Source organism: Crassostrea angulata, chromosome 8 (genome assembly GCF_025612915.1).
Source record: "Crassostrea angulata isolate pt1a10 chromosome 8, ASM2561291v2, whole genome shotgun sequence".
Taxonomy (NCBI): domain Eukaryota; kingdom Metazoa; phylum Mollusca; class Bivalvia; order Ostreida; family Ostreidae; genus Magallana; species Magallana angulata.
The window spans coordinates 16,915,943-16,943,478 of record NC_069118.1 but is presented as its reverse complement, the minus strand read 5'-3'; the positions used below and the strand labels follow the sequence as shown (position 1 = coordinate 16,943,478).

The 27,536-nt window shown below is 32.7% G+C and overlaps 1 protein-coding gene across 3 annotated transcripts; it reads left to right on the top strand.

Moving 5' to 3' along the window:
- The first annotated feature begins 267 nt into the window (after positions 1-267).
- LOC128161756 (uncharacterized) lies at positions 268-13,001 on the top strand. Of its 3 annotated transcripts, XM_052825146.1 has the most exons (9): positions 268-434; positions 3,239-3,308; positions 6,340-6,395; positions 6,503-6,664; positions 6,748-6,855; positions 6,930-7,040; positions 10,844-10,958; positions 11,098-11,197; positions 11,787-13,001. In XM_052825146.1, the coding sequence occupies exons 1-9, from the start codon at positions 419-421 to the stop codon at positions 12,150-12,152; spliced, it is 1,104 nt and encodes a 367-aa protein (XP_052681106.1). In that variant the 5' UTR covers positions 268-418; the 3' UTR covers positions 12,153-13,001. The 3 variants fall into 3 exon arrangements, with proteins under 3 accessions (XP_052681106.1, XP_052681107.1, XP_052681108.1); XM_052825147.1 differs by lacking the exon at positions 3,239-3,308; XM_052825148.1 differs by lacking the exon at positions 6,748-6,855.
- Positions 13,002-27,536: the final 14,535 nt, after the last annotated feature.

Genomic DNA, 27,536 nt, shown 5'->3' with positions numbered 1-27,536 from the left:
ATTACATAAAAAGGACGCGGACACTAAAATGTAATTGCTAACAACACATGATTCATTGAATATATAAAAATGCCATACATTTAGACGAGCATGTGATCAACATCGTGACCCAAGGCAAACACAAGGACGTTTATATTTTGTGTTCACTTACAAAAAATAACCTTTTAAAAGTCAATAAGCACGTAAACACAAAGTTTCCTTGTTGTATTCAGTTAGTTGTCATTATATTAAATTGCAATCTTAACTTTACAAGGTACTTATTGCCTGTTTACATTCCTTATGATCAAATCACGAGTATATTGATCATTTGGATACCTGAGTAGAAAGGTGTGAAGAAAGAAAATATGAAGTTTATTGTAAAGAGGGAACCATTACAGTCAAAACCGTGAACCGTTCAGCTGAAAGTGAAACCGATAAAATGATATTGATAAAAGGTATGGTTCATTGTTTTTATACCCCCGCTCCGAAGGAGAAGGGGGTATAATGTTTTACCCTTGTGTGTCTGTTTGTCTGTCTTTATGTCTGTCCTTCTGTCTGTCTGTTCGTCCGTAACAAAAATGTCTGTCGCATTTTTCTCAGCAACTTTTTATCGCAGATGCTTGAAATCGTAACATACTATTTGTTTAGAATGCCATATCGTGGGATATATTTTTGTACCAATCGGACGTCAACTTCCTAGTAAATGACGACTTTGTTTATTTTTAGCATAAATTTTCGATCAAATTTTCGTCAAAGATTTCTCAGCCACTATTTATCGCAGATGCTTGAAATTTTAAAACACTATTTGTTTGGGCATGCCATATCAGCTGTGATTGGTTTTCATTATTCCTCTTGTCCAATGAAATATCGCTTCTCTCAATGTATTCGGCAATGGCTTATAACGCCTTGTTCGCTCATTAACTACGTCTGTATCAATTCCTCTCTAAATAATATATTTAAACAAGTATTGCTGTTTTTTTAAAATCAATCTGATGATTTAGTTAGTCTCGAAGTACAATATTCACCTCACCTTTACCAAGCCGAATAACACCATATATATATTATTGATATTATGATATAGACGTGATGTGACTAAGTTTACATATTGTATTGATTGCTAGCGTGGCAAAGTTGTACCAATCATATTGCCGATCTCTTTTACTTGAAAATTTGAGTAAAAGAATACACACGTATGCCTACATGTACGGGGTATTATACTTCCTTGCCTAAATCATAAACAGCAAATCTAGGAGCACCAGAGATTGCAAATGCGTATGCACTTTTTCAGAGACATGATTCTATTGTTATCCCCGACCTTGTATGCTTAATGGATTCTGAATGCCGGCATCTTATTACCACTTTATGAATTCTTAAGGAGATATTTTAACAAAGTGCATGTTATTTCTAGTATATGTAATGTAATTACCAGTTTCGTAGAAAAAAGACATATACTTAGTTTCAAATTCTCATGTGGCCTTCTGTATTTGAAAATTATAAGCAGAAAATGCCGTTTAACGACAAGAAAGCATAATATTCACCAGGGTAAAATTTCTACGTTGAATAATTACTCATTGTGATGTAGAATACTTAAGTAACTCCGTAAAATAAATGTCTTGTCCGTGTAGGGTATATGAAAAAATGACCTGTTGAAGAAAATTCCTGTGTAGTACTATTTTGTAATAACTTATCATGATTGTGTTTACAATGATTTTCCATTGTGCATTGTGCGTGGGGATGGGTGCGCGAGAATCATATTTTCTAATAAATGCCGAATATAGATAATTTGTTTTATATCGTTAATAGCCCACCATAGTTCAAAGCACGAATGCGATTTTCTGATCGCGTCTGTTGTCATTCTGTGCAGTTGTTCGTCCGTAAACTTTCTACGTTCAAAAACATTCATCTAACAGATCAAGTTTTTGACCAAACTTGGCATGAAGCATCAATGCGTAAGGGGATTATTGATTGTGATATTCTTGATCTTTAATCTCATGAGCCATACAATTTGGGTAACGACTGTAAAAAAAATGGTGCATAAAAATATTCTTCTTTAGCAAACACATGAGAACATGTTACTAGCATTACTAGAACTGGGAGCAAAAATGCCTCTGCTAAATTATGAATGACCCAAAGGTTAAGAGTTCTGATGATATTGTAGGGACTATATATATATATATATATATATATATATATATATATATATATATATATATATATATATATATATATATATAATTCTTAAAAAATTACCTTTTTATCGCAAGCATCTAGTTTACCAAATTAAATACAATACTATTTTTCCTAAAAGCTTAATGTACTTGTACATTTTAATAGTAAAAGAATTTTATGTTTGAAAATCTATTCAACAATTAAGAAGAGTTGCTTTGACAAACTCAATAATTGTTAAAGTTTTAAATTCAAAAGAGGGAAATTCTCAGACAAATATTTTTTTTTGTAAATGCATGTGATTAGAAAGTCTAACTCCGAAATTTACTGATTAATTTATTGGATTAAAGATGTGAAACTTTTAATTCAACTCATTTAATGTATTTTTGTTCAGATATTTATTCTTCTCATCAAATTGAATACCGTTTTTCTCACTGTGTTTCGCCATGAGTTCAGCAAACGCAAAGTTGCTGAATATTCCGAGGTTTGGTCGTTCTCAATGATAATTAACAAATCAAACATATACGGGAGAGGGGACGAAAATTTGTTCAAAAATTTAGGCTAAAAATAACAAAGTAAGAATTTAACAGAAAGCTGACGTCCGATTAGAAAAAAAAAATACAAGCTACGATATGGCACGCCTAAACATATAGTGTGTCAAAATTTAAAGCATCTGCGATAAATAGTTGCTGAGAAGTCTTTGACGAAAATTTGTTTGAAATTTTAGGCTAGAAACCCCAAAGACGTCATTTAACAGGAAGTTAACGTCCAATTTGTACAAAAATGTATCATACAATCTGGCATGCCTAAACATAGAGTGTATCAAAATTTCAAGCATCTGCAATCTATCGTTGCTGAGAAAAATGCAAAAGAAATGTTTGCTACGGACAGACAAAAGGACGAACGGACAGACAAGTACACAGAAATACACACAAGGATAAAACAGTATACCCCCTCCTCCTTCGGAACGGGGGTATAAATATAATTAATTTAAAATATAAAGAAATGGGTTTAATATTTAAGTGATTTCATGACTTAATCAATATTTTAAATTGTCAAATTGAATAAAATATCTTTCAAAATTCTTTCATAGGTCTTCCTTTTGTCCTTTTGGTTTTTGTCGAACGGATTACTTTTTCGATCACATGTACATGTGAGAATGAGTAAGTATATTACTGTGTTTACAGGTTGGCACAAATTATAATTATATTGATATATTTCACTCCCTTTCAATAATTCAATATAGACCTCTCTCTCTCTCTCTCTCCCTCTCTCTACATATATATATATATAATATATATAGGATTTAAGAATATATATATATATATATATATATATATATATATATATATATATATATATATATATATATATATATATATATATATAAAATCCAAAATGAGTAAAGTTAATCCACACAGGTATTAAATAATAAAAAATAACAGAATCTGTTTTTGGGAGTTTTGAATCGGATTTCTGTTATTTTTTATTTTTTATATATATATATATATATATATATATATATATATATATATATATATATATATATATATATATATATATATATATACACACACACATATATACACACACTTGCAAATGTTTTCCCTTATATATAATATAAATAACACTGTTTGCGCAATCCACTGTTATTTCTGCATAACATCATTATGGGTCAAGAGGTCAACTAAGCGTTTGAATAATCTAGGTCACTACTTTTTCTATGTGCTCAAACTAACCGACTTGTGCTGAAACACACGTCATACTTTTTACATATTTATTCCTCGTTGAAAATACAAATCATTTTCTAGTTTTATGCCCAATGAAAGCACTGCAGTATAGCCTGAAAAAAGGAAATAAATCAGTGAAGGTGATTCCCCATTATACGCCTATTACTACTAGTAGTGATTGTACATGTATACAATAAACATAAGGAAAATTTCTACATCCTAATAAACAGATTATTTTATTTTACACAATAAATTATAAGAGCAGTATTCTTATTAACCATATAGGCTACTTTAGGATTTCCCAGATCCACACTTTTGCCAGCCACCATCAAACGATGCAGATACTTTTCTGAAATACAAAATGTATAATTAATATATGATCTTGTCTGGACAATTCTACTATTTTGTTAATGTCTCTTATATATCTTATTTCGTGTAACATTTACTTGAGTCAAGTATCAGAAGCACTTTCAATTTTTTACATGATTTTTTAAGAATGTTTTATTTTCAAATTACTTTGTGAGATCTTTTCCTCTGTCAGCAGCATCAGCACAGCTGGAACAAGCTATATGTTCAACAGCTTGACGCATTTCTTTTTCTCCTTTCTTGAGTTTTGCTTTGGAACAGGATGGTACGCTCACTGTCGACAATAAAGAACTGCGAACGCTGACGCCCGTTTCCCGCCTACATTTTACATCGAAATATTTCGGAATTTCTGTCAGATATTCAAAAACTAAGTTTTTTTACTAAAAAGTATAATAAAATCTTAATCAATTTATATCAAAATAAAATTTGTAATCAAATTATTCATTTTTAAACAAACGTTTTGCTAACAGGGGGTCTAAATAAATTTCATTGAAATCGGTCTCAATGAGTGAGGAAAATATTATTTAGCGGCCAATATGTGCATAAAAACTTAATAATAACATATTTAAGATATATATTAAAGTAAAATTTCATATTAATTCATATCTGTTAATTAGTTTTTGAAAATTTACAAAGCAAAATTCTTTTTTTTTAATGTATTTTGGTCTGTGGACATATGTTCCCCCTTGAAACAACAAACCCTTTGGTAAAAATATGCTAAATGATTATATCCCCTCAAAAGGAATTTTTGTATCACGGGGGGGGGGGGGGGATATTTAAAAAAAAACATTCCCATTTTCCGTTATTTTCTATTATGAAATGAGCTAGTTTAACCCAAAATACAAAGTTATCTCTCTTTGTTTGACCAAATCATTTATGTTTAATGAAAATATATAATTATAAATGTTTACATTATAATAAAAAAAATAACTTTGATTAGACAACTTTCAAAAAATGACTTTTAGTTAGGCGGCTAGACAATGCGATCGTTCGCAGTCCTTGGACACCTTTCTTTTTTCTATACCATTGTGTAACATACCTAAAAGCCAAACAAAATAATTGTATGAAATAGATAAATAAGAAAGATGCAGGTTTTGTTATAAAATATTAAGGTACTTTATATTGAACAAAATATATAAATGAAACACTTCTTCAACAACATCATGTATTGAATGTTGTAAATCATTTTCACCTACTGCCAATTCTTTTCTTTTTGGATGCTGAAATTAACCTGCCTGTCGATGTAGAACGATATCGCTTTATCTCTTGGACATTTTGTTTAGCAGGTGTCACCTCAATCATTCCCTGAATGTTCACGTGAAAACATGCCTAAAGCGAAACAATTCCCGAATTCCTCTTTGAATTTAGAGTGTTTCCTCCTAGGACAGGAGCTAATTTTTGAATGAGATAAAAAAAAATGCGTAAGATGTCTGACTATCCAAGTTTGGAACAATGCGAAGTCATTTGAATTTTCGATACTACAATCTAACAAACGGTAGTACATTTATTGTAGTTCTTTGACAGAATATATTTAAAAACAGTTTCCCTTTATGCTCTATGTTAAATTTGAGTCCATCTTCGGGCGTCAAAATTAGTCAATAGGTCACGGTTTAAACAGGTTTGAATCTACACTATCTAATGATGCTTACATTTTCTCTCTATACATGTATTTCTATTTTAAACTTCGAACCCCTCTTAGGGCGCCAGTATTTGTCCGGGGTCACGGTTTGAACAATTTTGAATCTACACTCTATGAGGATGCTTGTATAGTAATTTTAAAAAATGTAGCATTGTAGTAAATTTGATGATTTTAAAATATTCTTCCTATATATTCTAATGTTGAACTTTGTTCCCCTCGTATGACCCAAGTATTAGTCCGATTTGAATCTAAACTATCTAAGAATGCTTACATTTTTTAACAATTTAGAACCCGCTTCCCATAAGGATTTTTGCACCAAGTTTAGTTAAATTTGGTCATCTCTTCTAGAGAAAAAGTAAAAAATGTAAAAAGGTTTATACTGGCAGACGTAAGGACAGACAGACGGACAACAGGTGATCAGAAATACACGTTGATCCTTCGGTTCATATATCATTTCAGAATGTTGATCATTCAAGAGGCTTTAAATCGCTCCAATCACAATGCGAGCAAACTTGGTACGTGTATTATGTATATATATTTGATTTCATTTCAACATTAGCATTTAAACAGTACATGCACATCCATAAAAATACGGATATAATACAGATTTAAAATTTTACAGATTCATGTGGCATCGTTTGCGAAGTAAAGGAAACTACCGCCGGCAACTCAAATGGCGTTGTTATATTCATTATGGTAGATAATAACACTTTTCAATATTCAGTTTCAACAAAGAAAATAATTCAAAGTATCACCTGTCGAATAAATACAGCGGGTTGTTGCAGTAAGTATCACTTTCCTCATCTTCATATATTGGATAATAAAATATATGTGTCCTGTTTGCTAATAATTGACATTAAATCGCAGATAATAACAGTTTGTCATCACTGCAAAACACATCACAGCAAACAGCTAAGCCAGAATCAACATCCACATCAAGTAATGCGTCTCAAAATGTAACGAAGGAGACTGCAGGTATAACAAATGTGACACGGCAAATATCAAAATTTATAACAGACAATATAACAGCCTATCAACTTACATTTCAGAGGAGACCAGTATTACAACAGTATTGACATCCCATGCAACAAATTTGCAAGAAACTACATTAATTACAACAGTAAGCAAGGAAAGAGTTTCCGAAGCAAGTATGGTTTGTGGCAAGTAAAATATTTACTTTTTAATATTAAAGTTTGTCATCAATAAATTTTAAACCTGAATCATCATTATGTTAAACTGAAATCACGATATGTGCTGTCCAGGCTTTCGTCCAACGCAACAACACGCCGAAGCTCCCGGATAGTGCTGTGCTCCCGGATAGTGCTGTAAATGTTCCCTTCTTCATCCGTGTCAACTGATTAGAGAGAAATTGCAACCTTATTCTGAATCTCAAAGCATGCATCTGTCAGAATAAAAGTAATTGTGATCAAAATGTATTATCATTCATATTAGCAGAAGAATTGTTCGATAATGTATTTTGTAAATTAGGAAACAATCAATAAATCAAACCAAGACAGTTAGAAAATATATTAAAGGCCAACCTGTCTTCGAAAAGAATAGGTGCCTGGCATGAAACACATGCAGGAGGATGGATGAGCACAAAAGACAGTATGGTCTGATTGAATGCAATCTTTGATATCATTAATACATAACGGAAAAAAATAATTTTGTGAATACCTGATAAATCTGCATTTTGTTCGTAATAAGTTTTAAAGTTATGGGAAGTTCATTTTCTATATACTTCACTTGTTCCTCTGTAATTTTTAGTAGTTTGATTGATGTTCCTCTAGACTCCAATACCGCAATAAGATCATCTGTTTCCGTCACGTCTCAACCTTCATTTACAAATCTGTCAGCCGACCGCTTCAATACCATCTGCTGCACCGTTCCCATTGAGAACCTCCTCAAGAAAAAAGCAAAAGTCAAATATTTACTTGCAAGCAAATTAAAGTTCCGTTTGTGCCTAAATTGAGTGGTTTTTAAATATATTACAGTTTTGTCTGTTTCTTGACGAAAAATAATCCAAAATTGGGTGTAAATGTGCCCAAATATCGGAGGGCCGTTTTAGAGACAATCAGAGACCAAAGTGCTAGAGTAATGATGTCCTCCCCCTTGCATAGGCTACACCTGTGTGTTAAGAAATCTGCCAAAAAGCATACTATGAATCTCACTACCATATTTGCAGTTGTAATTTTCATAGAAGTCTATATGTACCATTACCACATCGGGAGATAGATTTTCTCTCAAAACGTAAACTGCAAATAATTGGAAGTTGTTTTAAGTCGAAGGGGCAAAACTCTGTCAAAATGGCCCGATCGTACCCAAAATCAAGTCTGGGTACGATCGATAATAGATAATACTATGATCAATTTGTATATTAAATTTCATTTCAATATGTTCAGCGTTTGCAAAGAAAAATGAACGGAAATAGCAGATAATTAGACATTTTCTACGTCCATGGATGATAACATTGCCGAAAATGGCTCGATCGTACCAAAAATCAAACTTGACCTCGATATTATTATGATAAATTTGTATATCAAATTTCATTTCAATATGTGCAACGTTTGCAAAGACAATGAACGCAAAAAATGAAAATAATTAGACATTTTCTACGTCCAAGGATAATAACTCTGTTGAAAATGGTTCGATCGTACTAAAATCTGTATACCAAATTTCAATTTAATATGTGCAACATCTGCAAATAAAGTGAACGGAAATTGCAAAAAAAAAAAAAAAATTCGCTACGTCCATAAGGCGAAACTGTCAAAAATGGCTCTATCGTACTCCAAATCAAACTTGGCCTAGATATTATTTAAATAAATCTGTATACTGAGTTTCATTTCAATATATGCAGCTTCTGCAAAGATAACGAACGTAAACTGCAAATAATTGGAATTTGCTTCAAGTCGAAGGGGCAAAACTCTGTCAAAAATAGCCCGATCGTAACCAAAATCAAGTTTGGGTACGATCGAGAATTGATAATACTATGATCAATTTGCATATTAAAGTTTATATCAATATGTTCATCGTTTGCAAAGAAAATGAACGGAAATAGCAGATAATTAGACATTTTCTACGTCCAAGGATAATAACATTGCCGAAAATGGCTCGATCGTACCAAAAATCACACTTGACCTCGATATTATTATGATAAATTTGAATATCAAATTTCATTTCAATATGTGCAACGTTTGCAAAGAAAATGAACGCGAAAACTGAAAATAATACGACATTTTCTACTTCCAAGGATAATTACTCTGTCGAAAATGGTTCGATCGTACTAAAATCTGTATACCAAATTTCAATTTAATATGTGCCACGTCTGCAAATAAAGTGAACGGAAATTGCAAAAAGAATAATTTCCTACGTCCGTAAGGCGAAATTGTCAAAAATGGTACGATCGTACCCCAAATCAAACTTGGCCTAGATATTATTTAAATAAATCTGTATACTGAATTTCATTTCAATATATGCAGCCTCTGCAAAGAAAACAAACTGTATATCAGATTTATCAATTGGAATTTGTTTTAAGTCGAAAGGGCAAAACTCTGTCAAAAATGACCCGATCGTAACCAAAAGCAAGTGTGGGTACGATCGATGATTGATAATACAATGATCAATTTGTATATTAAATTTCATTTCAATATGTTCAGCGTTTGCGAACAAAATGAACGGAAACTAAAATAATTAGACATTTTCTACGTCCAAGGATGATAACATTGCCGAAGATGGTGTGATCGTATCCAAACCAAACTTGACCTAAATATTATTATGATGAATCTGTATATCAAATTTCATTTTGATATGTGGAACTCTACAAAAAAAAAATGAAGGAAACTGCAAATAATTCAACAATTTTTTTTTACGTCCAAGGGGGCATAAATCTATCGACAATAGTTCGATCGTACCAAAAATCAAAGTTGACCTTTATTATTGTGATAAATGTGTATACAAATTTCATTTCAATATGTTCAAGCTCTACAAAGAAAAAGTACGGAAACACCGAATAATTGAACATTTCCTACGTCCAAGGGGCATACCTCTGTCGAAAATGGCTCGATTGTATCCAAACTAGATATAATAATGATAAATTCATTCTAATATATGCAAACTCTGCAAAGAAAATGCACGTAAGCTGTTGGCGGACCGACCGACCGACAGACAAACAGCAGCAAAGCAATACGACCCCTCTTTCTTGCAGGAGGGGGGGGGGGGGTGAACAACAATTGATGATCTATATATGAAAATTATGGATCTTTGAAAATATATTTTGTAGTTATTATTCTGTAACAAGAAATATTTATATTACCTAGCATGAGTAAACTTTTCATGACCACAACATTGTTTTACGTTGCGATGCATGAAAGTTGCGGTTATGACAAAAAATAAAGGATTTCTCAAAAATCCAGCATACACGATACATAGATTAAGAAGCATCAAATAAAACATTCTTTATCATATTTTTTTGCTTTGAAATATTGGTACTGCTTTCTTCTAGTGTACTTAGTCATGATATATAAACAAAAGAAACTCTTCCTTCCTTGTCTTTATAGGTAACGGTTTTCTTTGCCGCCATCAAAACTTTTTGTAGCTAATTAACATTCATTATGAAGAACATGAAAGTAAGGATAGTAACGTTTTATATAACATTTTCCCTCAGCGTTTTGGTTACGACGATAAATAACGTGACGCAAGAAAGTTCTATAAAATTCTATGATAAAGACGAATAAAATATTAATTGATATATGACATATCAAGCATACTTTAATGAGTTCATTAAAGTATACAAGACCATTCAAGTTGCAAAACATAAATCCCCCCCCCCCAACAAAAAAATGGTTAAGAATTTATGATATATCAGTATATATTTATAAATAATTTAGATGAAAAAATTTCATTAAGAACACGTGATGAAAATTTCAATATAAAATATTACACACATCTACGATATATTCAACAGAATGTCCATCAAACGGATTATTCGCAGGGGCAGCATTTATTGGACTGTTCATCGGAGTATTTACGACTGGGTCTATTTCGTTTTTCCTACATAAACGATGGACAACATCTAACAAGTAATATCTGCCATAAAACCACAAAACTATATCTAACTATGCCTATTATTTTGATGCAGATCAGCAAGAGTCACTTATAGTGTTAGAATATAAACGGGCAATCTAACATAAATACATGCACAATACTTTTTTATTGTAGAGGACGAGCCCTTTCCAATGTTTTTTATGAGTTAAATGCGACACAAGCATCTATCAGGCCGACTGCAGGAGAGACGTACAATGAAATAGAGAATGAACCTGTAAGTATTAAACAATATAACTTATAACTTACAGTAACACATAAATTTACTTCTTATTATGCTGTCTAATCAAAACCTTAGATCGATCATAGTGTTGAAGTTAATTAATTTAGCATTTTTGATCAGCTTGGTTTAATAGCTAGAAAAAATTAACATTAACGAACAAATTTATAATCATGATTAATATGAAAGCGACGGACTGGAGCATCGAATTTACGAACTCAAAACATGAAAGACGGCTTAGAAAAAAAATATTATTCATAACTATTAAGTGAAATGAATACATTTTATATCACCATTTTTATTATGGAATTCGAACCTTATAACGTAAACAAAATACATGTACATAAGATCAAAGTGTTTTGTCACGTTTTTAAGGAATCCACAACGTTTTAAAAACATAAGTGCTAAAGGATTTTGCGTCAGTGAATTAAAAATGTGATATAATTTATTGGATTGCGTTGTGAAATAAGTATTTTTTTATAATAGTTTTTCTTTATAATAAGTTGTTATCGACAGATTCATTTTTCACATTATAAAAAAAAAAAAGAAATTATAAAAAAAAAGAAATGTGTGGATTTTTTTTCAGCAAAGTCCAAAGATATCGTATGTTTTGCCAATCACAAAAGATGAAACAAAGTCCAGTGTTTCAACAAATAATCCCGAAATCTACCATCACCTCCGAGAAGATTATGATGTAAAGGACAGAAGTAACTACTATGATCATGCAGTGCCCCTGAACGGTCAACAAGAGATAGAACCTGATCAGTATGGTAAACTTGCAATTGAAGAAACCGGAGCTTACTCAACTGTAACAAACATGAATAAAACTGGCCCCGAACCAGTTAGAAATGAAGCCTATTCAACAATTGAAACGAGCGAATTTCATTTGGTTGAAGTTGAAGGCAATCATAATGACAACAGTGCGAGTTATTTTGTTCTGGCCAAAGAATAAAATGAAGTCAATTTTTGGGAGTTGATTTTAATCAACTCTCCTATGCAGTCACTCAGACAAACCGAAAGTGAAACAGTGTTTGGACCTCAGCACAAATCATTGCTGCTGACAAGACTTAGTTCTTGAAAATAATTGATAAATTCGATGTAATGTATGCTAAAGCATTGTTTTTCAAGGAAACGTATTTATAGATACCTTGAAAATAGTCAGATTTTAAATGGTACGAACTATTTAAATATTTTTTGTAGTCGTATGTATTCCTACGCCAGAGTTCAATATGGTCTCGCTCAACTCGACGATCGGCTGTCTCCGTAAATCCTTGTCGGAGATTTACGGTGTCAGCCGAGCGTTTGGTTGAACGAGACTAGAGTTCAATATTGCTTGGATCCATACAATTTTTGAGAAATATTTCTATTACTGATACATAGTTTGAGTGAATTAATTTTATCTTTAAATATTATTAAACATGATTCATATGTGGGTTTCTCGACATTCTTAACGAAAAAGTCCAAAAAATTCATATTATAAAAATGTGCGTAATTCAAATTAGAAACTACATGTACTTGTCATGCAAAATAACATATCATTGATTTTAAAATAAATAAACATCGACAAAATCAACTCCCGCAGTTCTTCAGTACTTTGATTTTCACTACCCGGGCGCATCTCTTACTTTTCGACTTTAATCAAACTAAATGTAACGTTTGCCTGAAATTGCTTGTATATGTATTTAAATTTCTAAGAAAACCGATTCTCATGCACTTTGATTTTCCTTAAAATTGTATTTTGAGTTTTTACATGTGTAGTATATCCCAATGTTTTTGTTAAGCATATTTCTTATTTTGTAACAAATAAAAATCAGTTTGAAACAGTTGCTTTTTAGTATATATTTGAGTAACACGCTTGATTATGTACGTATATCAATTTTAAAGCGACATACCTATACTTCTAAAAGAATACTTACCCAATTTTTTTTCTTCCCAAAATCATTAAATTCCTAATCCGTGGGGGGAGGGGGGGGGGGGAGGGGGGGGGGGGAGAGAGGTTAGTATGCTTCTGAATCCAACTTCTCAATCTTTCAAGGTAAATTTAGGAATCCAACTTCTCAATCTTTCAAGGTAAATTTAGGAACAATACTCTTTCCTGCGAGAAAAAGTAGGGGGGGGCTGAACCCTCTATTATCCTATGTTTCTAATGGTTAGGTATAACTTTGCAAAAAAAGTGGGGGGCTAAGCCCCTCCTAGCCCCCCGGTTCCGACGCCTATGGCAAATGAAATGACAATTTTCACGTAACTTATATTAAATTTCAAGGAAAGTTAAAAGTATGAACATTGCAAAAATTACGCTTTGTAAAATCTGAATAATTTTAATTTCTTGCTATAAAAACAATTTTAGACGGTCCATACAGTAAATATTGCTAGTCCAGCCTTTCGTTCAACGGCGGTTGGACATCGATGGAAACTATTACGGCGTGGCTTTCAGCGAGAGGGTGAAAAGACCAGATGAATTTCCACAGATTTGGCTTGAAAAGGATAAAAAGATTTGGAGACAAAACACAAGATTGAATATCTTGTAACAGAAAAGAGATAATAAATCTACATGCGTCATCGATCCAATTTTTTTATTCTAAGAATATTTTAACATCTAGTTCCGCCGAGTATATCTATTTCCCTTCTTCGTCGGGTGCCTCATTTAAAATAACGTTCCCAGGTCGTACCAAGTGAAGACATTTCTTAATACTTACAGTTAAAGACGTTTAATTTGCCATGTGCAGGACACTGTGGATGAATTATTTTCACCACCTATTAATATAAATTACCAATATTCTATTGACAACCACTGTCTTTCAAAACCACGTGGTGTAAATAAAGTTTGAGTCGATATGATACCAATGTTATAAATATTACCGGAACAACTTCAACAGACAATTGCGAGGTTATTATTGAATTAGAAAGATTCAAACTGTCAGTGCATGACAATCTTCTATTCTTTTACTGAACTGCGTTTAAATAATGAAAGACCGAGATGAAAAAAAAAATAGCTGTAGTGTCTCTTTAATATTTCAGTGGCTCTCCAACAATATGTATGCGTATCATAAGTCCTAAGTCCTCGGGTAAGCTAAAGCAGTCTTTCGGATACAGACACGTTAAAATTAAGGCTAACATTTTAAGTCATTATTTTATCAATGTTTCCTTGTTTACTTAGAAATTAAAAAAATTGAAGTAGTTCTAAAGCAATAATAATGGTGTGGTTTTTTTCCCTCAATTTTAAATAGAGTGACTCTTAAAAACTGTTAAGATAAAATTTCAAAGAGCATCCACACACAATATGGAGCTAATAATTGCTTGTGTGTTAGTATATATGAAGTAGTTGAAAAACTAGTTGACAAAACAATTTTATCATAGATCAAAATTAGATTGCAACACACCGTAAAGAATTTGTATTTTATTGTGTTAGCACCTATAAAGAACCTCTATATTTTCAGGATTATTAATATGTAATGACTCTTTAACAAGTGTATATCTGTTATATTTCGTAAAGGAAAAAGGAACTATAGCCAAGCTCGTTGCAAAGGAACGAATAGGTTCTCCTTGGTAGCTTTGTGTCAAAAATGATTGTCAATATGATAATAGTCAATGTTAATAATGATAATAATGGTATATACTAGTGCTAATAAATGAGTAAATGGATGGCATGCATCAACCCCTTATTGATGAGGACAGCAATTCCAATTCAATAATAATTCTGTCATGGAAAAACACGTACAGTCGCACCTGTTTTAAGCGGCCACTTGTGAAACAATAACAAACTGGCCGCTGGAGATAGGTGACCTCTTCTTCCAGGTTTCAAATTAATGAAGAAAAAAACCCCACCGAGTTTATTCATTTTGCCTCTATTGCACGTATTTATTAAAAAGCATCTGTAATGGCGGCGAACACGGAGATGGTGAATGCACAGCTCGGATTCCTGAATAAACAAGTACTTTGCTAAATACGCCCAAACAATAATTGTAAATTGATTAAATGCGGTAAACAATCAGAAGTAGCGTTTCCGTACAAAGTCTATGTACTGAACTACGATAGCCAATGTTTAACCTCTTAAAAAGTGTCAAAATTCCATTGAGGTGTATAATAGAAAAAATGTGCCTATTATCGGCAAATTGCTGTACATGTTAAGCGCAAGACTGGCCATTTAATAACTTTATAATGAAGTATAGAAGTACATGTAGATATATAAACAACACAAAACAGGTGTTATAATCAATTATCTTATTAAATCTCAGCAGACTTCAAATTACACACTCAGTTATTTGTCACTAACTCATTATCAGCTGTCAAAGTGTTGCTTCTTTCGATACGGGGTCACATGTCAGAGTCAGAAGTGATGTGACAAGACAGACAAAATGGCCGTTCAAAACAGGTATGTTGAAACCACGGGACCTGAAAACACTGGCCACTGGCCGCGTAAGACAGGTGGCCGCTTAAAGCAGTTAAAATAAAGTGAAAAACTGAACCGGTGGGATTGAAACTGGCCGCTCATGGCGAGTGGCCGCTGATGAAAGGTGGCCGTAATAGCTGATGAGACTGTAGTTTTTCATTTTAGTACATGTGACAATGTATAATTGTTTAAAATGTGTGCGAAATAAATGTATCTGGATCGAATTTATCAACAACTGCTAACAGCAAATGCCATATTTGTAATAATAATTTTTTTACTGCAAAGGGCTTGACTGATCAAAAGATTTTAGATGCAATTTATGATTTATCTGTTATTTTTAATCAACAATTATACATCAATGATGCATCATTGGAGTTATGAGCTTTTTAAAGGCTAGAGATCGGAAGCCACTTGGCGTAAATATTCACTGAAAAAAGTAGTTCATGGTCACAGCACACCCCTTACTTCCTTCTGGTGAAACTAAAACCGGATTTGACACAAGAAGGAGACTACATAGAATAGATATCTGTTTCACTGGTGTCTACTGTGATCTTGATCATTAAATTATAAACTACGCAGCACTGTTAAGGCCTACTATGAAAATATCAGCGTGCATAAAACAATGCATCTATTATTACAAAATATTTATGTCAAGTTTTTTTACCATGATATAAATGTGATATTAAATGAAAAAGTATAGAAAATGCTACTTCGTATGACACATAGTGTGGTCCCCTGAATTGATAGGCACGTGCCATGTGTTGATTATTCTCACGAATGGAGGTCATTAACAAATTTTAATATTTCAAGGGTATAGTCTTATTTGAATTAAAAATCTAAATGATAATTAAATCCTACTTTTCTGGTAGATTCTAAAAGTGCTGCTATGTACAGATCTAGAGTTCATCTTTTATTAGAATAAATATCAAAGAAATGAGCTCCGGCAGGAATTTATAAAACCTTCGCTTAATATTTTACGCATTTAGTTTTTTGTTCTATAGATTTCATCGAAGCAGCCGCGCTTTTTAATAAATTAAACATTCCCTTAATTTATATCGAAAAGATCGTAATGATCTGTTTAGTGTATGCCCATGTAAAAAGCAATTGAAGATAGGATTCCCGATGTTAAACATCGAATTTGTACTTAAAAACACTTTAGAAAAGAAACTAGAGGTACTGTGAGCAAGCTCACAATTGATACCCCCCGCTAAGAAAAATCATAACTCATGTATTTTTTCTATTATAGAAAATATTGGATGAATCTATTTCATCGTCCATTTTCTATAAATAACAACTGCTCTATTTTTTAAAACTGTTAATGCTTATATGAGTACACAAACCAATTTCTATTCTTTAAATTCCATTTTAGTTCAAGTTAACTGTTAATGCATGAGGACATTTGCATCCTTATGTTAACAAACATGACTCGAATCAAACGAAATTCCACATGTCAAGCAGCCACTTAATATAAACATTTTGAATTATTGGTATACTGAGCCCGATTTTTTTTTCACAATGACCTTGAACTTCCTCAATTGACCTTTGGTCAAGGTCATGACATACTCTCAGGTTATGAGCATTCTAGATGTGAATTAAGAACTTCCAATATTTGTCCATTAGAAAGATATGGACTGGACACGAGTTTTATACTTTTCTGCAAGTGACCTTGACCTTGCCCAAATGACCTTGGGTCAAAGTCATGACAAACCCATAGCTTATAAGCAATCTTTGAGTGAACTGAGAACTTCCAATGTTTCTCCATAAGAAAGATATGGACTGGACAAGAATTTTGCACTTTTTTCTGCCATTGACCTTGACCCTTTCCAAATGACCTTGGGTCAAGGTCATGACACACCCTTAGGTCATAAGCAATCTTTGTGTGAAGTAAGAACTTCCAATGTTTCTCCATAAAAAAGATATGGACCAGACACGAATTTTGCAATTTTTTCTGTCAGTGACCTTGACCTTGCCCGAATGACCTTGGGTTAAGGTCATGACACACCCTTAGGTCATTAGCAATCTTTGTGTGAAGTTAAAACTGCCAATGTTTCTCCATAAGAAAGATATGGACCGGACACGAATTTTGCACTTTTTCTGTTGGTGACCTTGACCTTGCCCGAATGACCATGCTTCAAGGTCATGACACACCCTTAGGTCATAAGCATTCTTTGTGGGAAGTAAGAACTTCTAACGTTTCTCCATAAGAAAGATATGGACCGGACACGAATTTTGCACTTTATCTGCCAGTGACCTTGACCTTGCCCGAATGACCTTGGTTCAAGGTCATGACACACTTTTATGTCATAAGCAATCTTTGTGTGAAGTAAGAACTTCTAATGTTTCTCCAAAAGAAAGATATGGACTGGACACGAATCGAACAGACAGACGGACAGACGGACGGACGGACGGACGGACAGACGGACGGACGGACAAGGTGATTCCTATATACCCCCCCCAAACTTCGTTTGCAGGGGGTATAATAATACGCGTTTTAAAAAATAATGCACACGTTGTTAAAATTGCCATGGTAAGTCTAAAAGCAGGGGAAACTTCAAATATCAGCAGCCTACTGAAAACACTTCTGGACAAATCATCCTACTGAGAATGGCAACAAATTTAATAAGGTAGCACTGGGATAATCTCTGGAAGACATAAAAAATGTCATGTAAACACAAAAGTGAGAGAATCAGGATTATATCTTTATTGTGTTGGATATGTTGGAGCCTCACCAGAAAGTGTACTTTCTTGCGATTGTTGCGGAAAATCTCTTGTAGAAATTAAATGTCCGTTTAAGTAGCAGCAAGCAATCCAAATCATGACTTTGAAAAAAAACAACCTCTTTTTGAAAAAATGGGGTGAAAAGATGTCACTTAACAGAAACCAGAAAAAGTATTACACTCAAGTTGAGGTACAAATATACTTAAATACTGTATTTGAGACATTTCTAGGGCCAAACCTAATCAAAATAAGTGATTGTCTTAATGAGTCAGAGGAAACTTGTATATCAAAAAAGGGCACTGTTTAAGATCTTTGGAGGAAGAAGAGTATAAGGGCATTTTATGTGAGTGTAATTGTGGATGTAGAAAATGGTATCATTGGTCATGTACTATGATCCAACCGAGTATGAAGATCTAAACTGTCAGTGGTATTGTCCTACTTTTGTAAGGAACTGTGACATAATCTTTTAAAAGTCAGACATTCACAGTGTCCTTGAAAATCAATTCTAAAGTTTTCTTTGCTCTTGAAGTTTTGAATTATGAAAATTTCCCCAAACCTTATAACAACATGATTTTAAACAACTTTGTAATTATATGTACTTGAATTTGATATTTTGAAATAAATAGAAAAAGTAATTCATTCATTTTTATTTTATTAATATTAAATTTAAATTACGGTTAAACATGATACATGGCACAAGTACACCATCACACAAATAGAACTTGATGGTTGTATATTTAGCAGATTTATTTTCCAACTCCATACTTGTGTATACACTACACGTGATAATGACAATTGAACTTGCATAACTTGCAATGTGCATCTCAATTATGTATCAGCATTATTTTTATTCACCCCGCAAACAAAGTTTGGGGGGTATAAAGGAATCACCTTGTCCGTCCGTCCGCCCGTCCGTCCGTATGTCTGTGCAATCGTGTCCGGTCCATATCTTTCTTATGGAGAAACATTGGAAGTTTTTACTTCACACAAAGATTGCTAATGACCTAAGGGTGTGTCATGACTTTGACCCAAGGTCATTCGGGCAAGGTAAAGGTCACTGGCAGAAAAAATGCAAAAATCGTGTCCGGTCCATATATTTCTGATGGAGAAACATTGGAAGTTCTTACTTCACACAGATTGCTTATGACCTAAGGGTGTGTCATAACCTTGACCCAAGGTTATTCGGGCAAGGTCAAGGTCATTGTTTCAAAAATGCTAAATTCGAGTCCGGTCCATATCTTTCTTATGGAGAAACATTGGAAGTTTTTACCTCACACAAAGATTGCTTATGACCTAAGGGTGTATCATGAACTTGACCCAAGGTCATTTGGGCAAGGTCAAGGTCATTGTTTCAAAAATGCTAAATTCTGTCTGCGTCATGTCGTGTATTAATGGAAATATAAGAAGCTAGAATTTGACACAAAGCTTGATTGTCTCAGGCCACATAAAACTATTTTAAGATTTTCATCCCCGTGTCTCTGAAAATTGCCTGCTTCGATGAAATTGTTTTTGGGAAAAAAATGTGTTGATAAAATTTTCGGAAAAAATCGGGCTCAGTATACCAATAATTCAAAATGTTAAGATATTAAATGGCTGCTTGACATGTGGATTTCGTTTGATTCGAGTCATGGTTGTTTATGGAAGGATGCAAATGCCCTCATGCATTAACAGATACATGTAACTTAAAATAAAATGGAATTAAAGGATAGAAATTGGTTTGTTTACTCCTATTAGCATTAACAGTTTTTAAAAATAGAGCAGTTGTTATTTATAGAAAATGGACAGTGAAATAGATTCATCCAATATTTTCTATACTTATAGCAAAAATACACGCATTATGATTTTTTTTCTTCGCGGAGGGGGGGGGGGGGTATCAATTGTGAGCTTGCTCACAGTACCTCTTGTATAGTTCAGAAACACCATAATCAGCAGACTTTTAATAAGGATTCTGTAAATTAACAAGATAGGCATAGGTTTTGAATATTTGCTCGTATACATCATCTTGCGATAGAGTTCTTGTCTTAGAATATGGAAAGATTTAATCATCCGCATACATCGTTCCACATGAACTCGTACCATGGAGATTACCTCTGACCTTGATAGCTCATTTGCGGTAGGTTGTTGACTGCTTGCACCCTTGCAAGAAGGAATAACTAATTTGACACCACAGGGGAGACCCTCTTCAATAGTAAAGCCCGTCCACCATAACTCTTTTTTCCTCAGTCTGGTATAAGGGAGTCAATTAGGTCCAGGCTTTCTTTTGTGATCTGTTTGTCTAACGACTTTCCCGGATTAGCTTTAGAGATGTATGTCAATGCTCCTGAGGGATGGATCCCGACTAGAAATATTATTGTGGAATGATGTTTATAAATGCTGTGAGCCTGTTTATAGTACTTTACATTGGAGGTGTCTCACTGAACAGTTCTGTACAGTCCAAAATAATTCTTAAGTTTGGAAATGGTTTGAAGCAACTTGCTTGCAACATCTCTGCATTTTTACATAAAAGTTCTAGGTCCATAGATAAGAGATTGATTCAGGTTGTAAAATTTCTTAGAACTGACTGGAGCTCACACCAAAGCGAAGACTACATTCTTCAAGTAAATGTCCTGTCTGTAAACGATACAAAAACACTGTAGATTTCCTCTTGAAGACTTAGTTGTCACATCGTAGCCATCCAGATTAAATGGGTGGACATATTTTGTTCTTTCACCATGGAAGAACTGCATAAATGAAGCTTTTCGTTGAAGATAAGTGAATAATGCAATGAGTTGCAAACATCAAGATCCAATTCAGTGTACAAATAAATAACTGCTTTTTTTGCTTCAAGATCTGATTTTTAACACATTTCTTGGTAAATCTTAGAGTTTTTCACAACAGAATTGAAAAATTCAGTATAATCATGGTCACTTAAACTAAGATCTTCAAAATACTGGAAACTCTTCTTCTCAGACAGTGTTCGTAAATAATCATGACCATTCATCTCTGATGCCTGTTAAATTAATAGAGTCAGTGATTAATCCCATAACATAACCCTAAAACATATATGGCTAGAGTAAGTAAGCAAAATTATACAGATATATATTCTGTATATATTTTTTCAGAAATCTACAGTAGTCGATTTTTTTTAAAATACAAATTTTGAAATGAGAAAAAAAAATGGTAGTCTCTGATGCAGTGACGTCTGAAGCTGAAAATAAAAAAAAACCATTTATGATTAATTTCTAATTCCCTAGAATATATGCAGTAATCTACTAACATTGGCTCTTTAAATAAAAACTATGTTTTTCAATGGCAATGTGACAATAAGATCTATAAAATAATTGACTCTTACCGCTGATTATGCAAAACTGACTACCTGTACTTTCAGAAATAGAAGATGCAGTTGCTGATACTTCATGTACCTTATCATATGATCTGATCATAAGTCTATTTGGGCGCCTTCTCTTTGGTGTTTCTTTATTACTGAAAAAAAAACGAAATAAAATGCAAAATACTTATATTTAAATATTTGAGTTCTTTTAAAAGATGATAAGAATAATTATGCCACAGTGAATTAATTGGCACTGACCATCAAGCGTCAATGCCATATATTAATTCAGAAACACCAATGATCCATGAAATTTAAAATTAATATTAGAACTGTATCAACACCTATGCCATGGGCTATGGCAATACCGTTTTCTTGGATTATTCTTTATATGCATAAGACTTGTAAACAGTGCACAAAAGTACAAGATAAAGTTTAAAAAGCATGCATAAGCCTACGTAATGTTGAGGCATATATTCCTCGATGATTATATATATATATATATATATATATATATATATATATATATATATATATATATATATATATATATAAAAGAAAATATCTTATGAATTACAGTATGTTTTTGTTCCCCGATTTTCTTGATTTGGGGTCCTGGCACCGGTCAATTTCAAAATGATGACTACATAGCTTCTGGTATGATGATATCGTCCACTTTGTTCTCATGCCACTTTCATATACAACTTCTTGTTTACAGCATTGGTTCACCTTTGAATATATTTTGGGTCTTCGGGAAATGTGAAAAATGTACAAGTTGTTGACATTCAACAAGTTTAATGATTAGATATATGAGAATCAATTTTTTTTTAATATTTACATGCTACTCATAACCAAAGGTAACTCATCATGCATAATGCATGCACATACACAGCACAAGTAGTGGTATGTGTGGTAGATAGGGATTTCGTTTATATTAATTATTATTAGTATTCCAATTCTGATGTTATTTAATTCTTTTAGTTGGTAACGGAACACCAACTGTATTCAATAATCAATAACTTTAATGACAGTTGTCTATTGTTATGTCCCCTATATACAGTTGTGTATCTTAATATTTGACAAGAGTGACATAAAAACATGGTTATTTAATTAATTCTTTCTAATAATTATTTCTGAATTGTTTTGCCTGTCAACATCAATATAACTTGCATTTATACATAAAGGAGCCATAGCATATAATTTAAATGAAATATGAGGCAATCATTTGTTCATGCATTACCAAATATATTTTATAGATTCTTATCAGCATTGAAGATTCTTGCATGTTAACTTAGATGTATGCTGACATAATTGTTTCATGCCAACATTATCATTATTTATATTGTATGTTGACTTGCAGTGCAAGGAGCAATATAATACCATATTTGAAGAAAAGATGAACAATTGACAAGCAGTATAAATGTGTCCCAATCAACACCTGGAAAAGGAATCAGGAGAACATCACTAGGAAATATAAAAAAGATCCTTGTGCACACCCCAACTCCAAGGAAGTCAAATTGAAGAAGATTTTGTTTTCTGCTGGCTATGAGAGGAATGAGTCTAACCAACCAAAGAAACAGAATATGCAAGAACTATAAATAACGCAAAGGTACATACATGCATAAAGTTATAATTTGAAATCATACTGGTACATCAACATAATACTATCTATGAAAGATATTGTTTTCTGTTCATGCTAGAATATTTATAAGGCCAAATAATGGATCAAACTTTTTATTATTCTGTAAAATTATTTTAGTAGAATTATTCCAATAAATTGAATTATAAGCAGTGTCTGATGAGATTTGGATACCCAATTATTCTAAGCACTCTTATTACTTCAGGTCAGCTTTTGTTCAGAAAAAGAGCAGAGGGTGAGATCTAAGATTATTAAACTGCCATGATGTATAGTGTAATAGTGAGCACTGTACGTGGTGACTGTTTCAGAACTATAGCAAACAAGTTATGCAACATTCCAGATCTTAACAGTGAACTAGTGCATTATGTTGCAAATTCTGTAAGGAATGAATGTAAAAGCATGACAAAGAGGGATCAATCAATCCTACAGAAGAAAACCCCAGCTGAAATGGTAACATTATCATTCAAAAAGACTGCTGCAGAAAATAAGGAGCAAATGCAAACAAACCCTTTACACTCTTTTGGATAAAGCACTAAAGAAAGGACGTGATGTTGCCCTTAAAATGCTTTGCTCATTAATTCTTTGGTACACCTGCATGACAATGTCTAGAATACAGCATAACATAGGACAGATACTCGACATCAGTGGTGCTACAGATGAGGTACAGTCTTTAGAATACCTTATTACATATTCAAACAGTTAAGGTGGCTCACTACATCAATGCTAACTTTTTATGACACAACGTCACAAATTGCTTTAAGGAATGGTTTGTATTTAATGTTTTTTATTTAATAGTTGATAGCTTAGTGGTTAAAGTTTCATGCGTGTGAGCCTGAGATCCTGAGTTCAAATCTGCCTTAGACTTTTGTTCTTAATTTCGGAATGAGATTTTAGAAAATTATAGTTTTTCCCCATAAGTTTTACTTTTTCGCCTTAGTATTTAACAAATATAATCCTTATGCATAATTTTTCCTAATTTAGTATATTTCTGCTGATTGGAAAAACTATTTTTAGGTATATTGAGCCACCTTGAATTGTAATACTGGTATTATATATATATATATATATATATATATATATATATATATATATATATATATATATATATATATATATATATATATATATGTGTGTGTGTGTGTGTTGACAAAAATATTGTTATGAAGGGACATCATCTTTAAATTGGGTATTTCTTTCAGGCTCTGCAGCTGCTCTCTCGCCTGGGTGTTTGTGTTGGATCTGATGCATTTCAGAAGAAACGGAAGGCCATACTAGATGCTCAACAGAAATTGATCGAATCAACACTTTTGAAAGAAGTACAACAGGAAAAGGACATGTATCTAATCAAAAGGACAAAAGCTGCGATTGCAGTTTTGAATACTCTTGACATCACTGACAGCAAAGATTATCACCCTCTGCAGCAATCATCTGGCCAATCAGCTAAAATATACTTCATTTGAAATCACTGGGGACAATATTGATCTAATGAAGCACCCCTCCCATATGACGAAAGAAAACAGCGGCAGAGCATACATTGGTTTCTCAATCTTGCTGTACAGAGGAGAGTCATATCCTCACTACCAAATGACAAACCTTTGGCAGAGATATCAAGCGTTCTAAATCATATATTCCTGCCAAGCAGTAATGATTGCAAGAATCTTGATGCTTTTTTTCGATTTCATATTGCGAAAGTTCATGTAAAACATATCAAGTGCCTTAAACCATTAAAGAAAAGTGTACCAAACTTCATAGATCACCGTTATGTGAAAGAAATCTCCCAAAAATCACAATTTTGCGTTTTAGATTTACTAAATAAAAGTGAAAACAAAATGGAGGAGATGATATCAATTCTACAGCATATCCACGAAAACTACATTCCGCACACTGATGACAACCCACCCTCTGTTATTCGGAAAAAAAAGTTTTTGGAGGAGATGTGCAGACCAATGAGAGGGCGTACTCCGCTCAATTGGCCATGTTAAATGGACAGAGTGGTCACTTCAGACTCCCTGGAGTTGTACATAGACCTGAGGGTTTACACAGAATTATGAATTTTCTTCTGGTATTGTTGATGCTTTCCTGTTAGCTGATGGTTCCACCCAAGTTTATTGTTGGTAGTCATTCCCATCGGAAAGTTCAAACTTTGCATTTGAAGTTCCTGATGATTTTTCAGTTTGTTGCATTGTTGGATATTTACAAAGGTTAGTTGCATGATTTTTAGAAATACATTTTGTAATAAAATATTTTAAGACCAAATAGAATTCTGTTTCTGGACTGTATCTGATTAATTTATTACCGAAAAAAATATTTTAAAAAAAGTTTGACTAAATGTTATCTTAAATTTTTAGAAGTATCTAAACATAATATGCTCAGAGATCAAGAAACATGTATGATTTTATTTGGTTTTAATTTATTAATTTTTCTTTTTATTACACAACTACATGCATATGATTAAGAAACAAGAAATCTTATTGACACAAGCGTCAAATGGCCGCAAATATATAATTGTCGTATGAATCATCACTACAAAGAAAATAACGAGTTGGTTGTACTAATTTTAATGGTAGATTTTAATTTTAATTTCAGTAACTCGTTCTTAACATTTATTTTTATTAAGAATAGAGTTCGATAATTTTTTCAAAAACGGAATGATTAATCTTATCTACACTACAGTTTATAAATATAATCATTGTTGTTTCAAAAGAATTAAAAAATAAATCAGGTTAGCTCAATTTTTCAGGTCAATACAAATTTTCAGTTTTTTCATATTTTTGCGTAAAAAAATGATATGGATGTCATTTCATGATAATTTCTACCACAAAGCATATGGCAATATAATAAATTCACACACACAGTCATTTTATTTGACGCAGCACATAGATTTTCAAATACATCATTTATATAAAAGTTCATGTCATTCAGGTCTTTAGTATTTCAGGTCTTTAGTATGTCCCGTATACCGATCCCAATACAATGGAAAACTCCGAAATTTTCCGAATAGAATATAGTCTCGAAAAAAAACCACGTCTAACACGACAGTCCATGACCAACTTTTCATTTTCGAGCAAAACAAAAAATATGTAATATTTTTAAATGGCATAAAACATATTTCTACATGCAATTTTACTTTTAATTGATAAAAATGAGCATAATATTAATTTTAATTCATTTTTTAAAAAAAAACTATCCCGCAGAAACGCAGTTACAATATTTAAATATGTATCAAATAACGGACCGCCTCCTGGCGGCCCGTAATAAACAGCTTGTTAACAAATAAACATACAAGCCATTTAATGCATTGTTTATGTTTAAAAATATCACAGGCATGTTGCATTGTTGTTCAAAGGGGGGGGGGGGGGTGTTACCATTTAAATTTTTATAAACTATCTTTATAAAAAAAAACTACTTTGTGGAACCTTGATTGTTTTATTCTTGATAGAGAAAGTTGTGGGGGGGGGGGCATACCTACCATAAGAAATCATTCTAGCCAATCCAACAATTGCGACAACATGACTGTGTTATTTGCAACGATTTATCTGATATCAAATAACAGTAGTTTGGTTATCTAGTTATCAATGCTTTTTATACATTTAGCATGCTTCATTTATCTACAAATTCAATGCAAAATCATATATTATTTTCTAATCATTTTAAGTGAATTAAAGTTTGGCTGCTATCATTAGTTAATAATGGAATTGTGTTTTAATGAATTTATAATATTTTGATAAATTTTAGTTTATCTATCAAGAATTCTACAAAACAGAGTCTGATGCAGATCAAGGAACACTCTTTCAGTTGCGCAACGTTGTACATAGAGTTTATGTGACAGGACCTGATGGTGTAACTGGAGCATTTCGGTAAATAGTAAAATATGTATAAAAACTAAACATATTTTGATTTGTTTTCTTTTTACCTGTACAATTTCAATTTTCTATATTTGTAGGCAGCATTTTGCTTGTGTAGAGGATTGCCTTAATGCATTTATACTGGCTGCTGCCATGAATGTAATGGGCATAACAGAACTGGATGAACGACGAAAAGGAGTTCAAACCGTCTCAGTTTTTAGAGATAGCGAGCCATGATAAGCAATATGCCTGGTTATCATCATTAGCACAAGAAATCTTGGCCCGTCATGTTACGCAGTATAAAAGTAAATTTATTTTTTTCCTCGTAAGAGTTTGTATTCATTACTTTGTATTCATTGACGTGTTTTCTTATAGTTTCATTTAAATAGTGAATTTTAGATTTTCTTAAGCCATGTTTAAGTCAAAAGCAGTTCTGT